The sequence below is a fragment of the Rousettus aegyptiacus genome, unplaced genomic scaffold (genome assembly GCF_014176215.1).
Source record: "Rousettus aegyptiacus isolate mRouAeg1 unplaced genomic scaffold, mRouAeg1.p scaffold_m13_p_15, whole genome shotgun sequence".
NCBI lineage: Eukaryota > Metazoa > Chordata > Mammalia > Chiroptera > Pteropodidae > Rousettus > Rousettus aegyptiacus.
The window spans coordinates 59,761,730-59,779,341 of NW_023416290.1; the positions used below are offsets into that span (position 1 = coordinate 59,761,730).

At 66.8% G+C, this 17,612-nt stretch overlaps 2 protein-coding genes across 2 annotated transcripts; both read left to right on the forward strand.

Moving 5' to 3' along the window:
* Positions 1-10,672: 10,672 nt before the first annotated feature.
* Positions 10,673-14,171, forward strand: LY6E (lymphocyte antigen 6 family member E). The gene is made up of 4 exons (XM_016139211.2): positions 10,673-10,773; positions 12,453-12,560; positions 12,996-13,115; positions 13,292-14,171. Exons 2-4 carry the CDS (start codon positions 12,509-12,511, stop codon positions 13,513-13,515), a joined length of 396 nt encoding a protein of 131 aa, XP_015994697.2. The 5' UTR covers positions 10,673-10,773; positions 12,453-12,508; the 3' UTR covers positions 13,516-14,171.
* A 38-nt stretch (positions 14,172-14,209) lies between these two features.
* On the forward strand, positions 14,210-16,792 carry LOC118600320. The gene has a single exon (XM_036233114.1). The coding sequence runs from the start codon at positions 14,324-14,326 to the stop codon at positions 15,269-15,271; it is 948 nt and encodes a 315-aa protein (XP_036089007.1). The 5' UTR covers positions 14,210-14,323; the 3' UTR covers positions 15,272-16,792.
* Positions 16,793-17,612: the final 820 nt, after the last annotated feature.

Consider the following 17,612-nt stretch of genomic DNA (forward strand, 5'->3'; position numbering starts at 1 on the left):
CTGTACCATCGTCTCGACTATTTTGGGACCTGTCTCACTTGCTCTGCCATCTTTCTTAGCGTCTCCTCCATATTTTCTACTTTTTCTATTTTTGAGGCTCAGCAAGGCATTGAGAAAGAAGCCCGGGGAGCAGAGTGGACCAGCGCCCCCTCCCGCTGGCCCATTCCCCACCTGCCCTGAAGGGGAGACTCAGCTCCAACCATGAGCATGAGTGGGGGGCTCCTCCCCAGGCTGTGGGCAGCTGGGAGGAAATGCAGGGCCTTGGGGAGCGGGGAGCATCGCCGATGGGGCAGGACCTCTGAGGCCACGGAATCTGGAAGGCTCGTCCCCAACACCCCGCCTTTCTGCATTTCCCCAGTCCCGAGGCAGCTCCCACGCGAAGGGCTGTCACACCACACCCCGAACGCTGTGCCATGGAGGTCTCGAGAGTGAGGGAGGAGGAGCGCTTCGTGGGCAGAAGGGTTTGAAGATTCCGTGGGTACCTAGCTGGCCCCTCCCAACCTGTGGACCATTTCTTGCCTCCTGACCGCATCATCCTGTCTCCCTGGGTGACCTCAGACCAGGCCCTGCTCCCTCTGGCCTGCCCCCGTGGCTTCAGCTCCAATGTAAGGAGGAGGGTCCTGGGGTGTCACAAACCAGGACCTCTGGGAGAGGCCCCAGAGGTCCCTGAGGAGGGTCCACCAAGTCCGAGGGACCTCCCGCACCAGGACACTCAGAGCTTCTACTTTTAAGAACAGTCTTTCCACAGCCCCTCCCAGCTGGCTGCGGCTTCTGCAAACCCCAGCACGGCCTTCGCCCGGACGTGCATTCGAAAGAGGCAGCCCTCCATGCGGACCCAGGGCGTCTGTGACCTCCCGGACCAGTCATGGCCGAGGTGACGGTGGATGCCTGCACACACGGGTTCAGGCCACTCTTTCCACCCCGGCCAAGAGCGCTTCAGGCCACGTGCGCCGCGTGTGCCGGGCGCCCCGTGTGCCGGGTGCTCCAGTTCATGGGAGGAAAATACGCCATGTCGCTAACACCGCAGAGGGCGTCTCGGTCGACACGTTGGTCCCCCTCCTGCGCATGTCAGGTAAAGAGCCCGGGGGAGACACGCGGGGACTGGAAGTGCGAGGGGGGAAGCCTGGCACCGGCCGGCACTGGGGACGGGTTCGCGGACACGGACGCGCCCCCCGCGCCCCGCGCCTGCGCGTCCTCGCCCGGAAGACGCATTCTCACGCTCGTTTCCAAATCCGGCAAGTCGTTTTTCCGAACTATCGAGAGTTCGTTTCAACGATTCAAAAGCCCTGTAAGTTCAAGACGACGACGGTGCCGCGGCGGCGGGCGGCTGCCTCGCTCGCCATGCAAATGGCGTTTCTCGGAGGAGCACAGCTCCGCCACCATCCTGGGTCCAGTTAACCACCGGCCACGAAAGCCTCGTCTCTGCGTAAGCCAGCAGGCCGGTGCCCCAGCCGGGTCGGGAACACGCCCGCGGGCGCGAAGGCCGCGACGCGAGGGCGGCAGCTGGTCCAGGACAGGTGCGCAGCTGGCCGCCCGCCCGGGCCGTGCGTCCTGCGGCCGCGCAGGTGGCAGCGTGTCCAGCGCCGAACGCCATCTCCCTGCTTCCCGCCCAGAGCGGACAGGAGCGGAATCGGCGCGGCCGAGAGGTCGTGGGACCCACACCCAGGAAGTCAGTGGGAGCCGCCTCGGCTCCGGGCAGTGGGCGCCTTGCAGCGGGGGTGAGGAGAGGCGGGGCGTCAGCCGAGCGCCCAGGTCCCCGGGGCGGAGCCCCACCCGGCACAGCGGCAGCGGCCAGGGCCGGGGCCTCCCCCAGCTCTCCTCCGGGAAGGGGCTTTCAAGCAATTCTTCCCCTGCACACACGTCACGTACACACACGTTCACAGAACATGTACACCGCATGCACGCGCGTGCCAGGTACGCACAGGCGCGCGCACGCAGCCGCCACACGCCACACGGGCGCGCACGCAGCCGCCACACGCCACACACACCCCCTTGCCTCCCTTTCTCTACCCACCCCACCCCCCGTACCCCACTCGGCCTCCTCCACACCCAGGCCTGCTGCCTACCGAGAACCCCCCAACCACGCAGCTCCGCCAAGCCTGCTCCCTGCTGTTTTTAAAACATTTTTAACTTTTCACTTTGAAATCAGTTCACACTTACAAAGAAGTTTCAAAAATAGTACAGTTTCTATATTTGCTTCGTGCAGCTTCCCCAAATGTTAACTGCTTACATAATCGCACCTCCAAGGTCAAACACAGGCACCTAGCTCTGAAGCCAGACTCTCCCACGCCCACACGCAGCCCATGCCCGCCTCCCCCCCCCCCCCCCCCGCTGCCCACGGTGTCCTTGCCTCGGGTCCAGAGCCCAGGCCAGGAGCTGGCACTGCATGTCCTAACCTTCACCGGGTCTCCTCACCCTGGGACACCCCCCAGCCTCTGCTGCTGACCGCCCAGCTCGCCCACTCACTCACTCACTCAGCCAAGGTCTGCCGCTGGCCGTGTCCCCGACCACGACGCCCCCTCTGCCTGGCTGCATGTGGGCCACCTCTCCCACGCCCCCTCTGCCAGGCACCCCCCAAACCCCCAGACCTGACGACTCCCTCACAGCTCACCAGGAGGCTGGAGCCGACCCACATCTGTCTCCTGTCATCTCTGGGTGGAACTGGTCTCTGTCCCTCCAGGGCCTGAGCCCCTCAGGGCTGGGCGGTGGTCCCTGCTGGACGCAGGAGCTCTATGAGGTAGGCAAGAGGCCCAGCGGCTGCCTGGCTTCATGCTGCACCCCCACTCACACGCACACACGCACACACGAGCCTTCTCCTCGGCCCCGGGTGCTGCGGGCACACCCCGGAGAGTGTGCGTCCGAGGGGGGCTCCCGCATGGGCTGCGGAGATCACCGAGGCCGCCCACTTCGCAGACGGAGGTGGCCCGGCGGCGGCCAGGCCCCCGTCCCGTGTCCCAGACGCACTCGCGTCCACGGAGCGCTCGCTTTCGCGAAGGTAATGTTTTCATCACGCTGAAGGCGCCGCGTCCCTGCGGAAGGTCCTAGGAGGTCATCTGAAAACAGATCGTCCTGAGCTGGGGGCTTTTCCAGTACTTTCCGACTGTGGGCAGTGAAATTAGCGTAGCGGCTTTCGATTAGACTTTTTAACAAAAATTAGAGTGAAATGTGGTAATTTGGGGTAGAAGGGAAAATATTGAGTGCCCCACGGTAAGAATTTATATACATTGGTCATAATGAAAACCACAATTCTTACTGTGGGATTTTGGTCAAAAATGTGTGAAAGCGTGCCCGCTGGGCCGTGAGTCCCCCAGAGGGGACTGGCCGGGCCGGTGGGACGCTGGCCTGTCCCTGACTGTGGCGTTGGATCACTGACCCAGGCTGGGCCCCAGCCACGGCCTGAGTCCCACCCCCACCCAGAGAGAAGCCTCCCCAGGGGCCCGAGCTGGGGCTCCAGGGGTGTCCGGGCTCTTGCCAGACCGTAAGTCACCAGTGAAAAGTTCCACAAGCCGTGACACATCTAGTAGATTAAATGTCATTGTGACGACCATTTTAAACAACATCTGTCTTCCCTTCCCTTCTAGGGCATCCCGAGCCGTCCCTGCAGGTGACGGCCTGCGTGAAGAGTATTTACAGGAGCCCAGTCCTTCCTTCGAGGGTCCTGCCGGTGCCTCCATGGCTGATCGGGATGGGCGCCAGGCCTGGGGGGACCCTGCCAGCAGCTGCCTGCTCTGCAGTAGCCCCCAGCTCCCGCCAGGACCCGTCTGGCTGCTCCCCAGCCCTGGGTTCCTCCCCCAGGCCTCCCCCCACCCCGCCACCAAGGGCTCCCCGTCTGGTCTGGCCAAGGCCCTCTCTCCTCGCCCTGCCCCTCCTCCCTGCCCCTCCACAGGCACCCCCGCCCAAGACATCTCTGCACCCCCAGAGCACACACAGTGACCCCTCCTCACCCCACCCCCTCCCCTGCCTCCCTTCCCTTCCCTTCATGGCATGGAGGTCAGCTGGGGACGTGGGGGTTAGGGAGCCACCCCATGGGCCCAGCAACCGAGGACCAAGGGTGTGTGGGGAGCACAGAGGTGGCTGGCCCTCCGTCAAGGGCACACTCCACTCCACCCTGCCGGTCAGAGGGGAGAGGCCGGTGTGAGGGCAGCCTAGCCAGCGCGCTCCTTCCTCCTCCGGGAAGCCGCGGGCTGCGCTTTCTGCATTTCCTGGCAGAAACTGTACGAATCAGCTGGTCTGCACAGGTCTCGTGATGCTGGCAGATGACAGCGGGGTGGTCTGACCGTCCCCGACCCCTCGGGCGCACAGCTGCGGCCCCGCCGGCCGGGCGAGCCGCCGCAGAGCACGCCGTTCAGACCTGGCTTCAGACCTGGCTTCGGGAGAGCCAGCAGGGACACCGACCGGCCTGGAGGGATCTGGAGCCGGGGGAGCTGGAGTCGGGGGAGCTGGAGCTGGGGGAGCTGGGGAGCTGGGGGAGCTGGAGCCGGGGGAGCTGGAGTCGGGCCGGTGTCACCACAGAGGGGCTCTTCCCTACCCCCAGGACACCTTGTGAAGCTTGAAGCAGATTTGTTTATGGGAGGGGAGGAGCCACAAGACTCAAATCGGGGAGCCCTGATAGGCCAGCCCTGGGGTCCGGGGCCGCTGCTGACCAGGGCCCAGGGCAGAAATGGCCTAGAGGCCTCTGAGACAAAAGCAGCTACAAGAAAAGGATGAAGCTGGCCTGTCCCTAGGACCGTGTGAGTGAATCCACTGAGTGTCCAGAAAAGTAAAGAGCTCGCCAGCCACAACTGACCACAGCCTCCGAAGGGACTGGCCGAGGCCGCGCGGCCTGAAGCAGGGTGCAGTGCGCACTCTAGCCACCAGAGGGCGCCCGAGGGCCGTGAGGAGGGAGCTAGTACCAGGGACAGGGACACAGGCCCCGCCCGCAGGCTGGCGGAGAGGATGCTCAGCAAGGCCTCCTCGGCCCTCCCAAGGCCGAGGCCGAGGCTGCACTGCTGTGGAGGAAGCCTGGGGGCTGCGGAACCCCTGGGAGGGCCGAGGACTGGGTGGGAGGCGCGGTCAGGTGGGAGGGGCGAAAACGCAGGACCTTTGCCTAATAGAAAGAAGATGGCGTCTCTCCTACGCCCCGGGGCGGCAGGGGCCTGGGCATTGTCAGGGAGGTCCCCGGCCCTCTGTGTCTCCATCAGCCACCCACAGACGAGGCCTGCAGGCTGCCAGCCCCGGCCAGCTCTCTGGACCGCCCTCTCTCCACAGGCGAGCCGGCCCCTCTCTCTGCCGCCTCCCCATCCCCCGGAGTAGGAGGAGCTTACAGGGAAGGTCCCCACTGTCAAGACGGTCCACCAGGACGACCCATCATCGAGAAAAGGGGTCTTCGTTGTCTTCTGGGGAAACATGCTGACGGCCTGGAACGTGTTACCAGCTCCTGCTTCAGAGAGCCCGAGTTTGCCGACTTCCGAAAGCCCGTTCTCCTCTCTGAAGGCCACAGGGGCCCCTTCGCCAAGCCAGCCCCGAGGCAACCACAGAGGGTCTCGAGTTGTGCGTACGGGAACCCCGTGGCCTCTGCTTATGAAGGAACCGGAGACGGTGGTCCCCGGCCCTCCCCGCAGCCCCTCCTTCCTGCAAGGCCAGGTCTACAAGCATCGTGCTTCTAAATTCTGTTTGTGGCTTCTCGTGTCCACGGAACCATCTCTCAAGCTGTATTTCCGTTCACATGTACTCGTCCAGTTATTTATTGAGCACCCAGGGAGCGTTCGAAGTGGGGCCCAAGTGCCAGGTGCTTCCTTGGCGGGCGGGGGCGGGGTCTCGCCCAGGGAGCAGGGGCAGGCCTCCCTGACCGGGGCACCTGAGCAGAGAAACGAGGAGGCTGCAGGGAGGCCTGAAGCACACTTCCCGTTCCAGGAGCGGGAACTGCATGCAGAGGCCCCGGGGCGGGAGTGTGGCTTTGAGGAAGAACCCGAGGCCCCAGCAGCTGGAACAGAGACTTTTTTCTGAGAGGTGAGGAGCCGGCCTGACAGGCGCATACTGAGGCTCCACTTTGAGACAGGGAGCTGGGCCCAGAGAAGACAGGCAGGGAGTTCAAGGTCACACCGTCAGCACAACCCCGCGGGCTCCTCGGGCTGCTCCCCCTGCACACTGCGTGGCCAGGTGGGCCTCCTCCCGGCCAGAGCCAGGAGCAGCGGAGGCCCTGCCGGGCCCTGCTTCCAGCCCACGTGGCTGAGTCCGGGGTCCCTGCCCAATCAGGAGACACAGGCAAGGGGAGCAGAAACTCAGGGGCCACGGGGAGCCATTCCAGGCCCTCGTAGACCACCCTGGCTCGCGCGGGGACCTACGAGCAGGCAGCCTGTGGAGGGGCAGTGGGCGCTGGCACCGGGCGGAGTTGCAGGTGGGGTCTACGCCCTTTGCAGGATGAGGGCACCAGATCCTAGGAAGTGTCCACGTGGGGGGGGGCACTTAGCCGCGGCTGCACCTACCTGTACCCATGGGGCAGATCAGGACGGGGCTGCGAGGCAAAGCGGGGTAGGAAAAGCAAAAAGTATTCGGGGAGGCGGGAAGTCGGCGGATACACGGCGGAGTCCAGAGAACTCGGGGAGACCAGAGTCCTCGGCTGAGAAAGCAGAGGGAGGATGGCAACAGGGAGGGTGACCCCAGAGACCGGGGGTGTGCTGGGAGAAACCAGAATGCGGGGGCCCTATGTGCCCCCACCGCGGAGCCTCACTCCGATAGCGGGGATGTAGCTGTGGCCTCCCCGCAGCCCGGCCTCGCCCGCAGTGCGCACGAGGCCCGGCCGGAGCCAGTATGACTGCCCCAGAGAACCAGATAAAGTGTCGGATTCCTCTCGGTAAGAACTCTGAAGTCCCAAGGGTGGCACCGACCACCTTCCGGATGTCCCGGGGGAATTACATTCTGCCTGGGAATAAGAGTCCTCAGAAGGCACGTCCTTAGTCAGGAACCGGCCCAGCTGAGCAAAGATTAAAAGCATGATGCCGGGGCCCGGAAACCAAACGCGGACCTCGAAGGCCGAGAGAAAGCGGCGAGCAGGCTGGGGCCCGGCGGCTGGCTGGGACGCCGCCCCCAGGCCTGGGCCGAGTGTGCAGCAGGTCCTCTGGCCCACCCGAGATGAAGCCAGAGTGCCCAGGCCCCTCCAGGTCATCACTTGCCAAGTCTTGTGAGGCCCCACGAAGTGGAAAGACGGAAAGAAAGTTCGGGCTCTGAGCCAACCTCACCCCGAAACTCGCCACCCACTGCCAGGCGTCAGGTCCCTCAGAGAGGAACTCACTCCCAGTGACCCACAGGTGCCCGCCTCACAGCGGCCACAGAACTCTGGGCCACTACGAGACCATCGCTGCTGGCACTGCCCGACGGCCCCCGTGACCACGCGGCTTCCAGCAGAGGCCCAGGCAGCCGAGTCTCCTACTCGCATTCCTGAAGGTGTGTGTGCCAGACCCAGGAGGCCAGAGGCGACATGCCTGGCGAATCGAGACCTGCCTCCCCAGCTCCGGAGGCCGTTCCGGGAACCTGCTCACCATGGCAGGCAGGCGGGCGCCGGGCCACGGGGAGCCGGCATGAGCGAGTCTCGGCCACGCCATCGCGAGACGCGGGGCACGGCAGGTGCTGGCCGGGGCAGCTGGGGCTCCTGGGGTTTGTGACACGGGGGACTGGGGTACGAGGTCAGAGGTTAAGGTCTGTGTGGAAAGAAGCCGCAGGGTCACAATGGGGAGACCCTCCCGCGGGGCCCCAGTAGCCCCAGGAGGCCCAGCCAGAAGGAAGCAAAGCAGAGGCAGAGGGTCCCGCAGACGTGACTGGACCCACACGCGGGTAGGTACGCGCCCGGCCTCTCCAGGGGGTGTGCCGTGGGCGCGACGCGGGGGCCCAGCGTCCGCACAAAGGGGGCGTGGAAGCCAGGCTGCCGCGGCAGGCGGGCCTGTCATGGGAAACCCACCGGCCTTACCTGGCCCCGGAGATCGCCTCTGGGTACCAACCCCGGCCACGCCAAGCCCTGGAGATGAGGACTCCCTCGGGAAGGGAAAACCCCAACGTCACAGCTCCTGGGGCCAATCCAGACACCACACCCACTCTCTCAGACACGCCCCAGCGCCCCCACAGAATCGGGTGGCCCGCGGGTCGCATTATCGGGCGCTGCACAAACCCCTGGCGAGGCCGTGCATGCTCAGACACACCTGCGTCTCCTGACCGACCTATGGCGGTGACCTTGAGGACACTTTGAGTTGGGCGGTTCGAATCATGACGGCCCTCCTCCTAATGCAGCCTGCTTTGCAAGCCACAGGCGCGAACGGGCATGAAGCCCGCTGCTGCCTTCGCCCCGTGAGTGCTTGCTGGGCGCCTGGCGTGGGCCGGCGGCGGTGGACCCACGGATGACGCCCACTGGCCTCTGGGGGAGGGGGCGAGCGGGAGTGTCAAAGCCCGACGGGCAGTGCCGAGATACCACACGTGTCCTTGTGGGGACTGGGGCTCGTGCCGCCCCTCCGGACAGGTGCGCAGGGGCCCCGGAGGACCCCCCCCACACGGGGACAAGCCCGAAGCCTAGGGCAGGCGCGGGAAATGCTGCAGGGGGAGGGGACGACGCAGCCCCGCCCAGGGCCACGGCCCGCGGCACGTCCACGTCCCTGGGGACAGCAGGGCCATCGCCGCCGGGGCTGTGGACGCCCCTCGGAGGTCACCTCGGCTGGGGCCGTCTGATGGCACACTGGGGCCTGTCCCCCGGGGCTTTGCCGGCCGACCTTTCCCACACGCCTGTCGTCTGCAGGCCTGGGCCCTGGGAGGAGCCGGTCCAGACGCCAGCTCTGAAGACACGCACCCTCACGCACCAGCGCGTACTCATGACGTCCGCCCACGTGGAAACTAAGGCGTTCCTAGACCCTGCCCTGCCACGAGCCTGGTCCCGTCCCAGGGTCCCACTCCGCACCGGCCTCCATCCTGGCCACCGCGCCAGGCTGCCTCAGCCCCCTGCTCCTCCCCGGCCTCCCTGTCCTCTGTGTATTGTTAAGAATCTCTTTCCCCTGGGGCCCTCCGTCACTGTTATGCAACCAACCCCCAGAAAGGCTAAGCGGAAAAGGCCAAGTGTAACAGCCCCCACCAAGAAATGCGCTATCGGAGTGTGAGGTATGACTCTTGGGAACAGGCTGGTGGCAGAGGCTTCCGAACCCGCCACACGGCCAGCGGCCGGCAGAGAGGAGGGGCCCGCAGGCAAGCGCGGCCAGAAGCTGGAGCAGCGGCTCTGTGAATATCCGCTGAGGGACGAGGCCCTCACAGGGCACCTGGAGACAGACAGACAGACAGACAGACAGACAGAGGGCGGAAGGCGCAGCTGCCGGGCACGGCTCCGGCCTTGTTCTGACAGGTGCGGCCCCACGTGGACTCTCTGCTGTGACTTCCTCTAACCCAGGCTGGCCTTGCGCAGTCTAACGGTGCCGCAAGCTCCCTCGCCGCCCCTCTCAGCCGGTCCATCCCACCTGTGCCCGAGCCGCCCGTGTGCCAACCCCGTAGGACCCGAGGTCCTGACCAGGGTCACTCTGAGAAAAGAAGCCTCAGCTCTACCGACCATAACGAAGGTGCAATGACCCAAACTGGAGCAGTTTGCGTCAAACAGAGACAACGCCTCAGCCTCGGTTTGGTTTGAGTCCGCACCTGCGCAAGCGGAACGACCTGGACCTCCTCACGAAGCCAGACGGGACGACGCCATGGCCAACACCAGGGCCTGAGGCGCTGACGAACCGCCTCCTGACCTGGCCCCCAGCAATCAGCAGGGCCAGGACCCCAACTCCCTTAGCTACGGCGACGAACGGTCTTCCTTCTGTACAACCCGTCCATCCGCGGGAGGCCCTGGTGGCCCTGTGTGTCCTGGCCCGGTGCCAACTCCCTAAATGAACCTTCACTTTCTCTGCTGGGAACTGCTGCTCGGCTGGGCCCTGCCCCGCAGAGAACGCCTTTGTTTCAGTGACACAGGGGCCTCCGGGCTCTGCGCCAGGGTCAGGTCAAGCTGCCTTGTGAGTGTACCCCGGGACGCTCCGGTGAGCTGAGCTCACAGAAGGCTAAGGCGGGCGTGGGGGGCTCTCGAGTCCATACTGGGCTGAGGCGCCTGGCCCAGTGGGGGCCACGCAGCAGGCAGCCCTTCGCCCAGGAGGAGGAGTCCCGAGCCTGCAAAGATGGTGGCTCAAGGGACGGGCTCTCCCGCGGGGGTTCGATTGTTGCCGCCCGCTTCGCAGCCAGGAAGCCACGGAAGCCAGACGCCTCCTGCAACCTCACGCTGCAGGTCGTGTGGTCGACGCTCTGTGACCCACAGAGGGCTAACAGCTGGGCCCCGAGGCGAGGCTGGGGGCTGACGCCCTAAGGACACCTGAACGAAGGCCTCCTACCTGCCGGCTCACCGCACCCAGCCCGCCCTGAGGAAAGGATTCCCACTGTGGCCCTACTGGCCTCCCTGACGCATCCTGTGCTCAGCCCCTAAGGCGTTGGGCTGGCCACCTGTGGGCCTTTGGGGCCCCGCGCTGGAGCGCCCCTCCCCCCACACCTGCCGGGCCCGCGGGGGACCCGGAGGACAGGCAGGCCAGGGGACGGGGCTTGCGATCCCAGACAGGGGTGAGTGTCCCCCCGCCCCGCCCCCGACTCCGCCCCCCACGCCCGCCTTAGCAGGAAAGTCCGACCCCGCCCGCGCCCGCCCCGGCTCCGCCTCCCGCCCGCCCCGCCATCTGCCCGCGCCGCGGCTGGCCTGCGAGTCCGGCTTGGGCTGCTCGGCGAGGCGGTGAAGCTGCGTCCCTCTTGGTGAGTCGGGCGCGCCCGGGCGGGGCGCGGGGCGCAGGGCCCCGGAGCCGCGGAAGGCACCCTGCGGGGCGCGGCGGGGAGCGAGCGAGGGGGCCCCCGGCGGAGGCGCAGCGGAGGTCGAGGAAGGCTTGGGATCCAGAGCTGAGGCTGGGCCCGGCCCCAGGGGGCTGAGCCGCCCCTCTCGGCCCCCCAGCGCGCCCGCACATTTCCGAAGACCTGGGGCGAAGCGCGCGGCGGCCGCTGGCTGCGCAGGCACGGGGGGCGGGGGGCCTCGCCCGACCCTGGCTTCCTCTTGACTCCTCACGTGGGGACTGAGGAGGGACAGCCTTCCTGACCTGAGAAGGAGCTGGGGTCTTGGCGGCCGGCAGGGAGGATCGACCGCCTTCCGATCACCCTGGGACAGGCGCTGCCCGGGCGAGCGGGAGCGCCCCTCGCTCGGCATAATTACACAAGCAGACGAGGTTTCCGGAAGCCCCGGCCGCCTGTGCTGGGCCACCTGGCCCCGTCTCATCCCTGGGGACTAGGACAGGCTCCTGCCTCTCCTGCTGGCCGGCATCGCTGGATGCCCGGCTTTCCCAGAAATCAGCCCGTGCGCCTGGGGGCGGAGCTGCAATCTGGGTCCTGCAGGGCTCTGCCCCGGAAACCCCAGCCTCCCCAAGCGGGGTTCCCGTCGCCCCACCCTACCAGGGCCCGTCCACCCCGGGGGGATAGCCCAGCGGGCGTCTTGGTTGGGTGCCTGGCGGGTGGTCAGCAGGTCCCTGGCTGCCACTGTCTGTCTGGCTGCGCATAGCAGAGCTTCTGTGAGGACAGCTCCCAGCCCAGGGCTTCTCCGTGCCCAGACCTAACTTTGGAGAGGAGACAGAGGCGTCTTCCTCCCTGAACCACCTGGATCCAGGGTGGGGCCCCAGGCCCATTCACAGGGTCTCTGCCTGCCCCTCCGGATGACTCTTCTCGCCTGGGTGTTCCATCCCTGGTGGGGGCACCCCCAGGCCTGGCGTACCCCTCCCTCCCCTGGGGCTGACCCCTGCGAGGGCGGCAGCCTTCCCACGCATGCTTCCAGCTGCATAGCGCCCCAGCTGGTCGCATTCCAGGTGCTTTCTCCACCCAGTGCTTCAGGCCTCGGCCCTAGGGTTCCTGGTGCGGAGTACGGGCCACCCCCTCAGACTCGTCCGCACCCAGCCGCTCCTGCGGCCACACTCCCCTGGGCCTCACTGAGCCTGTCTCCCAGCCCCCGAGTGGGGGGATGGCAGGTCCTTATCGGGTCGTGGTCTTCAGCACTGAATAGCACACAGAACAGTTGAGCCTCCCCAGGGCCGAAGCCGCCCGAGGCAGGTGCTCAGCGACCTACGCCAGCTCGCGCCCGCAGAAAGCTCTGGAAGCTGCTTTGCGTTCCTCGTCACCATCCCTTACCCCCAGGACAAGGGCAGCCACTCTGGCCTCCCTCTCCGCGTGCTTCTGAGGACATTCACGCCTCCCCTCATCTGCCCTCTCTGCCGGGCACTAGAGCCCCGGGCTTGAGGAGGGGTCTGCCCTGAGTGGGGGGAGGTTAGGACGGAGCGCAACGACCCTGTGTTCTCGCCCTACCGCTCGAAGCTGCGGCTCCCGCCCTGTGGCCGCAGTGGGGCACCAGGCTTCCGGGGCGAGCCAGGGCCTGCCCCCCACGAGCCGTGTCTCTCTAGAGCACAGGGCCTTTCTCGGCATCGCGAGACCCAGACAGGAGCCCGCCTCTTCCAGAATGAAGGTCTTCCTGCCCGTGCTGCTGGCCACGCTTCTCGGTGTGGAGCAAGGTGAGGTGCCCTCCGGGCCCCGGACTTCGGGGAGCTGTGCCCTTCTCCTGGACTCCCCCTCCGCATTCCCTCCAAACGGGTGTCCAGGGATCCTCGGAGGCTTCATTTCCGTGTGACCTCTGTGCACCCTAAGAGGCCCCTCTCCCACATCCCACATCACTCCTCCCTGCCACTCCCACGGGAGCCTCACCCCTGCCCCCGGCACCTGCGCGGAGCGGCCTCAGCCCTGCCCCCGGCACCCTGCGCGGAGCGGCCTCAGCCCTGCCCCTGGCACCCTGCATGGAGCAGCCTCAGCCCTGCCCCCGGCACCCTGCACCTGCGCGGAGCGGCCTCAGCCCTGCCCCTGGCACCCTGCATGGAGCAGCCTCAGCCCTGCCCCCGGCACCCTGCACCTGCGCGGAGCGGCCACCTGCAGCATGTCCCCTCTCCCCGCAGCTCACTCCCTGGTGTGCTTCACTTGCACGAATCAGAAGAGCAATTTCTACTGCCTGAAGCCCACCGTCTGCTCCGACTCCGACAAGTACTGCGTGACCGTCTCTGCCGCCGCCGGCATCGGTGAGTGCCGGGGTGGGCGGCCGGCCTGCCCCCTGCCCCCTACCCCCTGCCCCCTCCCCCCTGCCCCTGCCCCCGGCCCCCGGCCCCCTCCCCCCTGCCCCTGCCCCCTGCCCCTGCCCCTGCCCCCGGCCCCATCCTCTCTGCCTCCGCACTCATGCTCTCATTGCCCGGAGCAGGGAACATGGTGGACCTTGGCTACAGCCTGAACAAGGGCTGCTCTCCGGTCTGCCCCGCGCCCCCGAACGTGAACCTCGGCGTGGCATCCATGGGCACACACTGCTGCCAGAGCTTCCTGTGCAACATCAGCGCTGCCGACGGCGGGCTGCGGGCCAGCGCCACCATGCTCGGCCTCGGGCTGCTGCTCAGCCTGCTGACAGCGGTGCTGCGGCTTGGCCCCTGACCACCTGGACCCCACGCCCAGCCCCGACGACGCAGCTCAGGAAGGAACGCCCAGCACGACCCAGACCCCTCACCTCCCCACCCGGCCCGATCCCACCCCCTCGGCCCTCAGTCCCCGCCGTCCGGCCTGCCCCCTGCACCTGCACCTGCCCTCAGAGAGGCCAGCAGCCCTCGCTTCCGGGGTCAATGCTATGACCTTCCTCTTGGAACCGGGGGAGGCACGAGGGTCTGCCGGGAGCCTGTGGGTCTCGGAGTCAGGACTGCATCTCAGAGACGCACTAGGAGGGAGACCTAAGCCCCGGACCCTGTCCCCAGACAGTGGCGTGTACGATGTGCTTTGTGCCACCGTGTCTTGGAACGGGATGTGTGCTGCAGCTGCGGGCACTCCCAGCTGTGTGCGCAGGTGTGTCCGTGTGCGGCTGCTGGCCGTGCCTGGTGGAGGGCCGGGGCAAGCGGCCCCAGGCGGCCCGAGCGCCGACGCCAGAGCCAGTCCCGGGCATCTCCGTACCCACGCTCCACTCGCCTCAGCGGCAGGTCCTGGGGCGTCCAGGGCTAGGTGGCCCGGCCCAGGGGTCCCCTCTCACCCCGTCCCCCACACCGGAGCCCTCCTGCTGCTTTGGTGCCTCAAATAAACCCAGCTTTTCCCACCTCTTCCCACTCCGGTGTGACTGTCTCTGCCTAGAACACATCTCCCAGCCGCGTCCTAATGTGGGGCGCCTGGGGGTTCCCCTGGTACAGCCCTTCACTGAGGCTCACTTGGGGACAGTACGGGAGGGGCCCCCACAGGGCCTGGGAGGGCACCCCACCCCATGTCTCCCGATTTCCCTCTCCTCCAGCCAGCCGTGCGGGAAGCACATCCTCAGGAGGGGAAAGGTCAGGCAGCGGGAGGGGGCCCGCCCGCTTCCGGGAGCAGGGCAGGGCCCCACGAGGGGCAACCAGGGTGGGACAGGAGACCGGTGCGGGGTCTGTCTGCAGGAGCTTGCATGCAGGATGGGCCCTGGATTTGGGGCCCTGAGGACAGCATTCCAGGGCCAAGGCGGGCACTGGACACCTGGCTGGGCAGCGGAGTTCAGTGGGCATGTGAGGAAGACCTCTGCCCCGGGGGCCTGCGGGCGGAGCACGCGGGGGGCTCCCCCAAGGAGGCCTGGGAGCCGGGCAGAAGGGCCCACTTCCCCCTTGGCAAGCCTCCTGCGGTCTGCCGGGGCCCGGGAAGCGTGGGCCCGGCCAGCTGGCAGCCAGTCTGCGGGGTCTGCTGTGAAGCATGTTCGCAGCCAAGAGGGGTCACCGGCTGGGCCTGTGGGCGGGACGGCGGCGAGTCAGTGACGAGCAGGGCTCTGCGGGGCCGATGCATGTATTGCTCGGGGTGGAGGGCCAGGCCCCCTCAGCTCCCGGGAAACCAGAGGCTCAGGGCCCGAGGAACACTGTCTAGCGGGCAGGATGGTGGTCGCCCCAGGGGTTCAGGACTCTGGCCCGTCTCCTGGTGTCGCCGGGGTTTCGGGGGTGAGTGCAGAGCTTCGCACAGCGGTCCCTGTACAATGCATGGCACGTACGGACACAGCCTCCTCGTCATCGCCGCCAAAGGGCGGGCAGGAGGGGGGTCTGCCCCGGAAGCCGGCGACCCGGAGGGCAGGTGCGGGGGCCCAGCCGAGGCCCCGCGGGGGAGGCCAGAAGCACATCGGACGCCCCGGCGGAGCCCTGTGGGTAGCGGATGGGTCAAACCAGCATTAAAAACGAAAAGAAAGAAATCGAGGGGCTAGAAATCAGCATGTCCCCAGGAACATCAGGACTGTCGTCGCAGGCGAAGGTAACCTGTGCCCCACGTGAGACGTGTTCCCTGCGTCGCCCACTCGGACTGCAGGCGACTCTGCTCCAGGGGCTGAGACCAGTGAGCCCGACGGCCCGGGCAAGAGGACGCGGCGCAGGTGGACTGGGAAGGCACCTCCAGCAACTGAGGTGGACTCTGGGGACACCGGGAGCCCCGGGGCCGGCACAGAGGCAAGATGTGCTCTCTTCTTGCCGATTCCTGCCCGAGCTCCCTCTGCAGGCAGCTACTACCTTCCCCGTGAGACCACTGTCACTCTACAGGTGGGCATGGTTGTCCCCAGCTGACACAGGTGGAAACAGTCTCAGAGGGCAGCAGCCACGTGCCCTGCTGCCTCTGTGACCCTGGGAACCCAGCGTCCTCTCTGCCCTGGGTTGGAGGGTAAGGACCCACCAGGCCTGGGGGCCGCTGCAGGTGCTCCGGGTCCCCGCTGCCCCTCCCTGGGGAGGTGGGAGGCTGACGCAGGGGAGGCTGGAGGCTGGGAGGGGGGAGGAGGAAGGGGGAGGAGGAGGGAGGAGCCCAGGGCCCTGAGTTTCGATTTCCTGCGGTGTGTAGGAGAGAGGAGGGGAAAGGGAGCCGTCTGGTGCTCTGTGCCTTCCTCTTCACTCTGGCCTCTGCCCAAGTGGCGGTGGGGAGCCAGACGTGATACCATCTGGCTGGGCACACCCTGGTCAGGACTTCAGGCTGGGTCACAGTCCCCGGGTGCTGCCTCCCATTCCCTGTGCCCGCCCACAGAGGGGGTCCCTAGAGAGTGAATAGGCATGTGCAGTGGGCTCCCTCTGGTGGGCCGGGGGGCTCATGGCAGACCCGGACGGGCCCTGCCCCTCCCAAGCGGTTCTGTCTCCAGGAGGGGGGCCAGTCCTGTCCGCAGTCTTTGGATGGGTGGAAAATCTCACATCTGGGCACCAGGCAGAAGGTGCTGGCTGAGGACTGAGGGTAGAGTGAGCACCCCGAGCTCTAGGCATGGAGGTTTGGGGCGGCCAGGATGGCGGGGGGTGGGGTGTGACTTTGAATTAGCCAGTGTGGCCACTGTCCCCTGGGCACCCATCCATCTGTGGCATCAAGCGGCCAGGACCCTTGCTGGGGTGGGTGGGGGGCTCACAGCAGGGCCCGGGGTCCTGAGCCTGTTCACAGGTGCCGTTTGGCTTTCCGGCCTCCCAGGCGTCTGTGCGTCCTGCCTTTGCGCAAGGAGGGTCTCCGGAACCTTCCTTGATGTCCCCTTCCCCAGGCCTGCGAGGGCACCAGGGCTGGGGGCACTCTCACCCAGGGCCATGGCCCTCCCCCACCAGCTGCAGTGGCCACTGGCCACTGAGTGTAAGTGAATCCGGACACTTGGGCTAAAAAGAAATTAGGTAAGGTTTATTCAAGGGCTTTAGGGTTTGCAAACGAGAAACACAACTCGGCAACACGCACCGTGTTCCGAAGAAGAAGGAAAAGCTGAGAGCTCTTCGGGGGAAGGTGCAGAGTGACAGGGGGTGACCACAGACCCCCTCTGAGGAGCTGCCCTGCGCCCCTGGCTTCTGCCTTGGCGACGCTGCGTGAGAGCGCCCCCGAGCGCCCCCTGCAGGCTCCCGGCTCCGCCGGGCAGGTTTCCCTCCGCGGGGCTCACAGAACCTCAAAGACTGGGCGGGAAGCCACTTCGCCCTGCCTCCCCGCGCTCTGTCGCAGAGTCTCCTTCCGCGCCCGGGGGCCGGGGAGTGGGGAGCAGGCACCCCAGCGTCCCGGCATGCCCCTCGGGGCCCTCCGTGCGGTCTCCCGCCCCCAGCCCTACCCCTTGCGAGTGGGGGAATCCCAGTTACGGTTCCCCGAGGCGTGTCAGGGCCTGCGGGGCCACAGAAGCGCCACCCAGCAGAAGGGAAGGACTGGGAAAACTGTGGGGGTGAGCCCGCACCCCGCCTCCACCCCCGCCCTCTGAAGACCCTTCAGAACCACCAAGGTCAGGGATAGGGCGAAGGGGGAAGGAACGATTGCTCCCCGCTCCATCCTTTCAGGTTCTCGGCTGAGACCCGCCCTCCCCCCCCATGAGAAAGACAGGTCAGCGGGAGAGAAACCCACAGTTGCTAACAGCAGGGACCGTCCCAGGAGAGGCCCGGGAGCCCTGAGGGACTCCCTGCAGGGCCTAAGCCACCGCCCCCCCCCCCCCCCGGGCCCGTCTGCAGCTAAAACAAACGGGGGGGGCGGGGTCAGGTGTGTGCGGTTCTCAGGGAAAGCACCAGAAAGGGGGGTGCTGCGGCCACACAGCTTCGGGTCCCGGGTCCCGCTCCGGGGAGCATTCC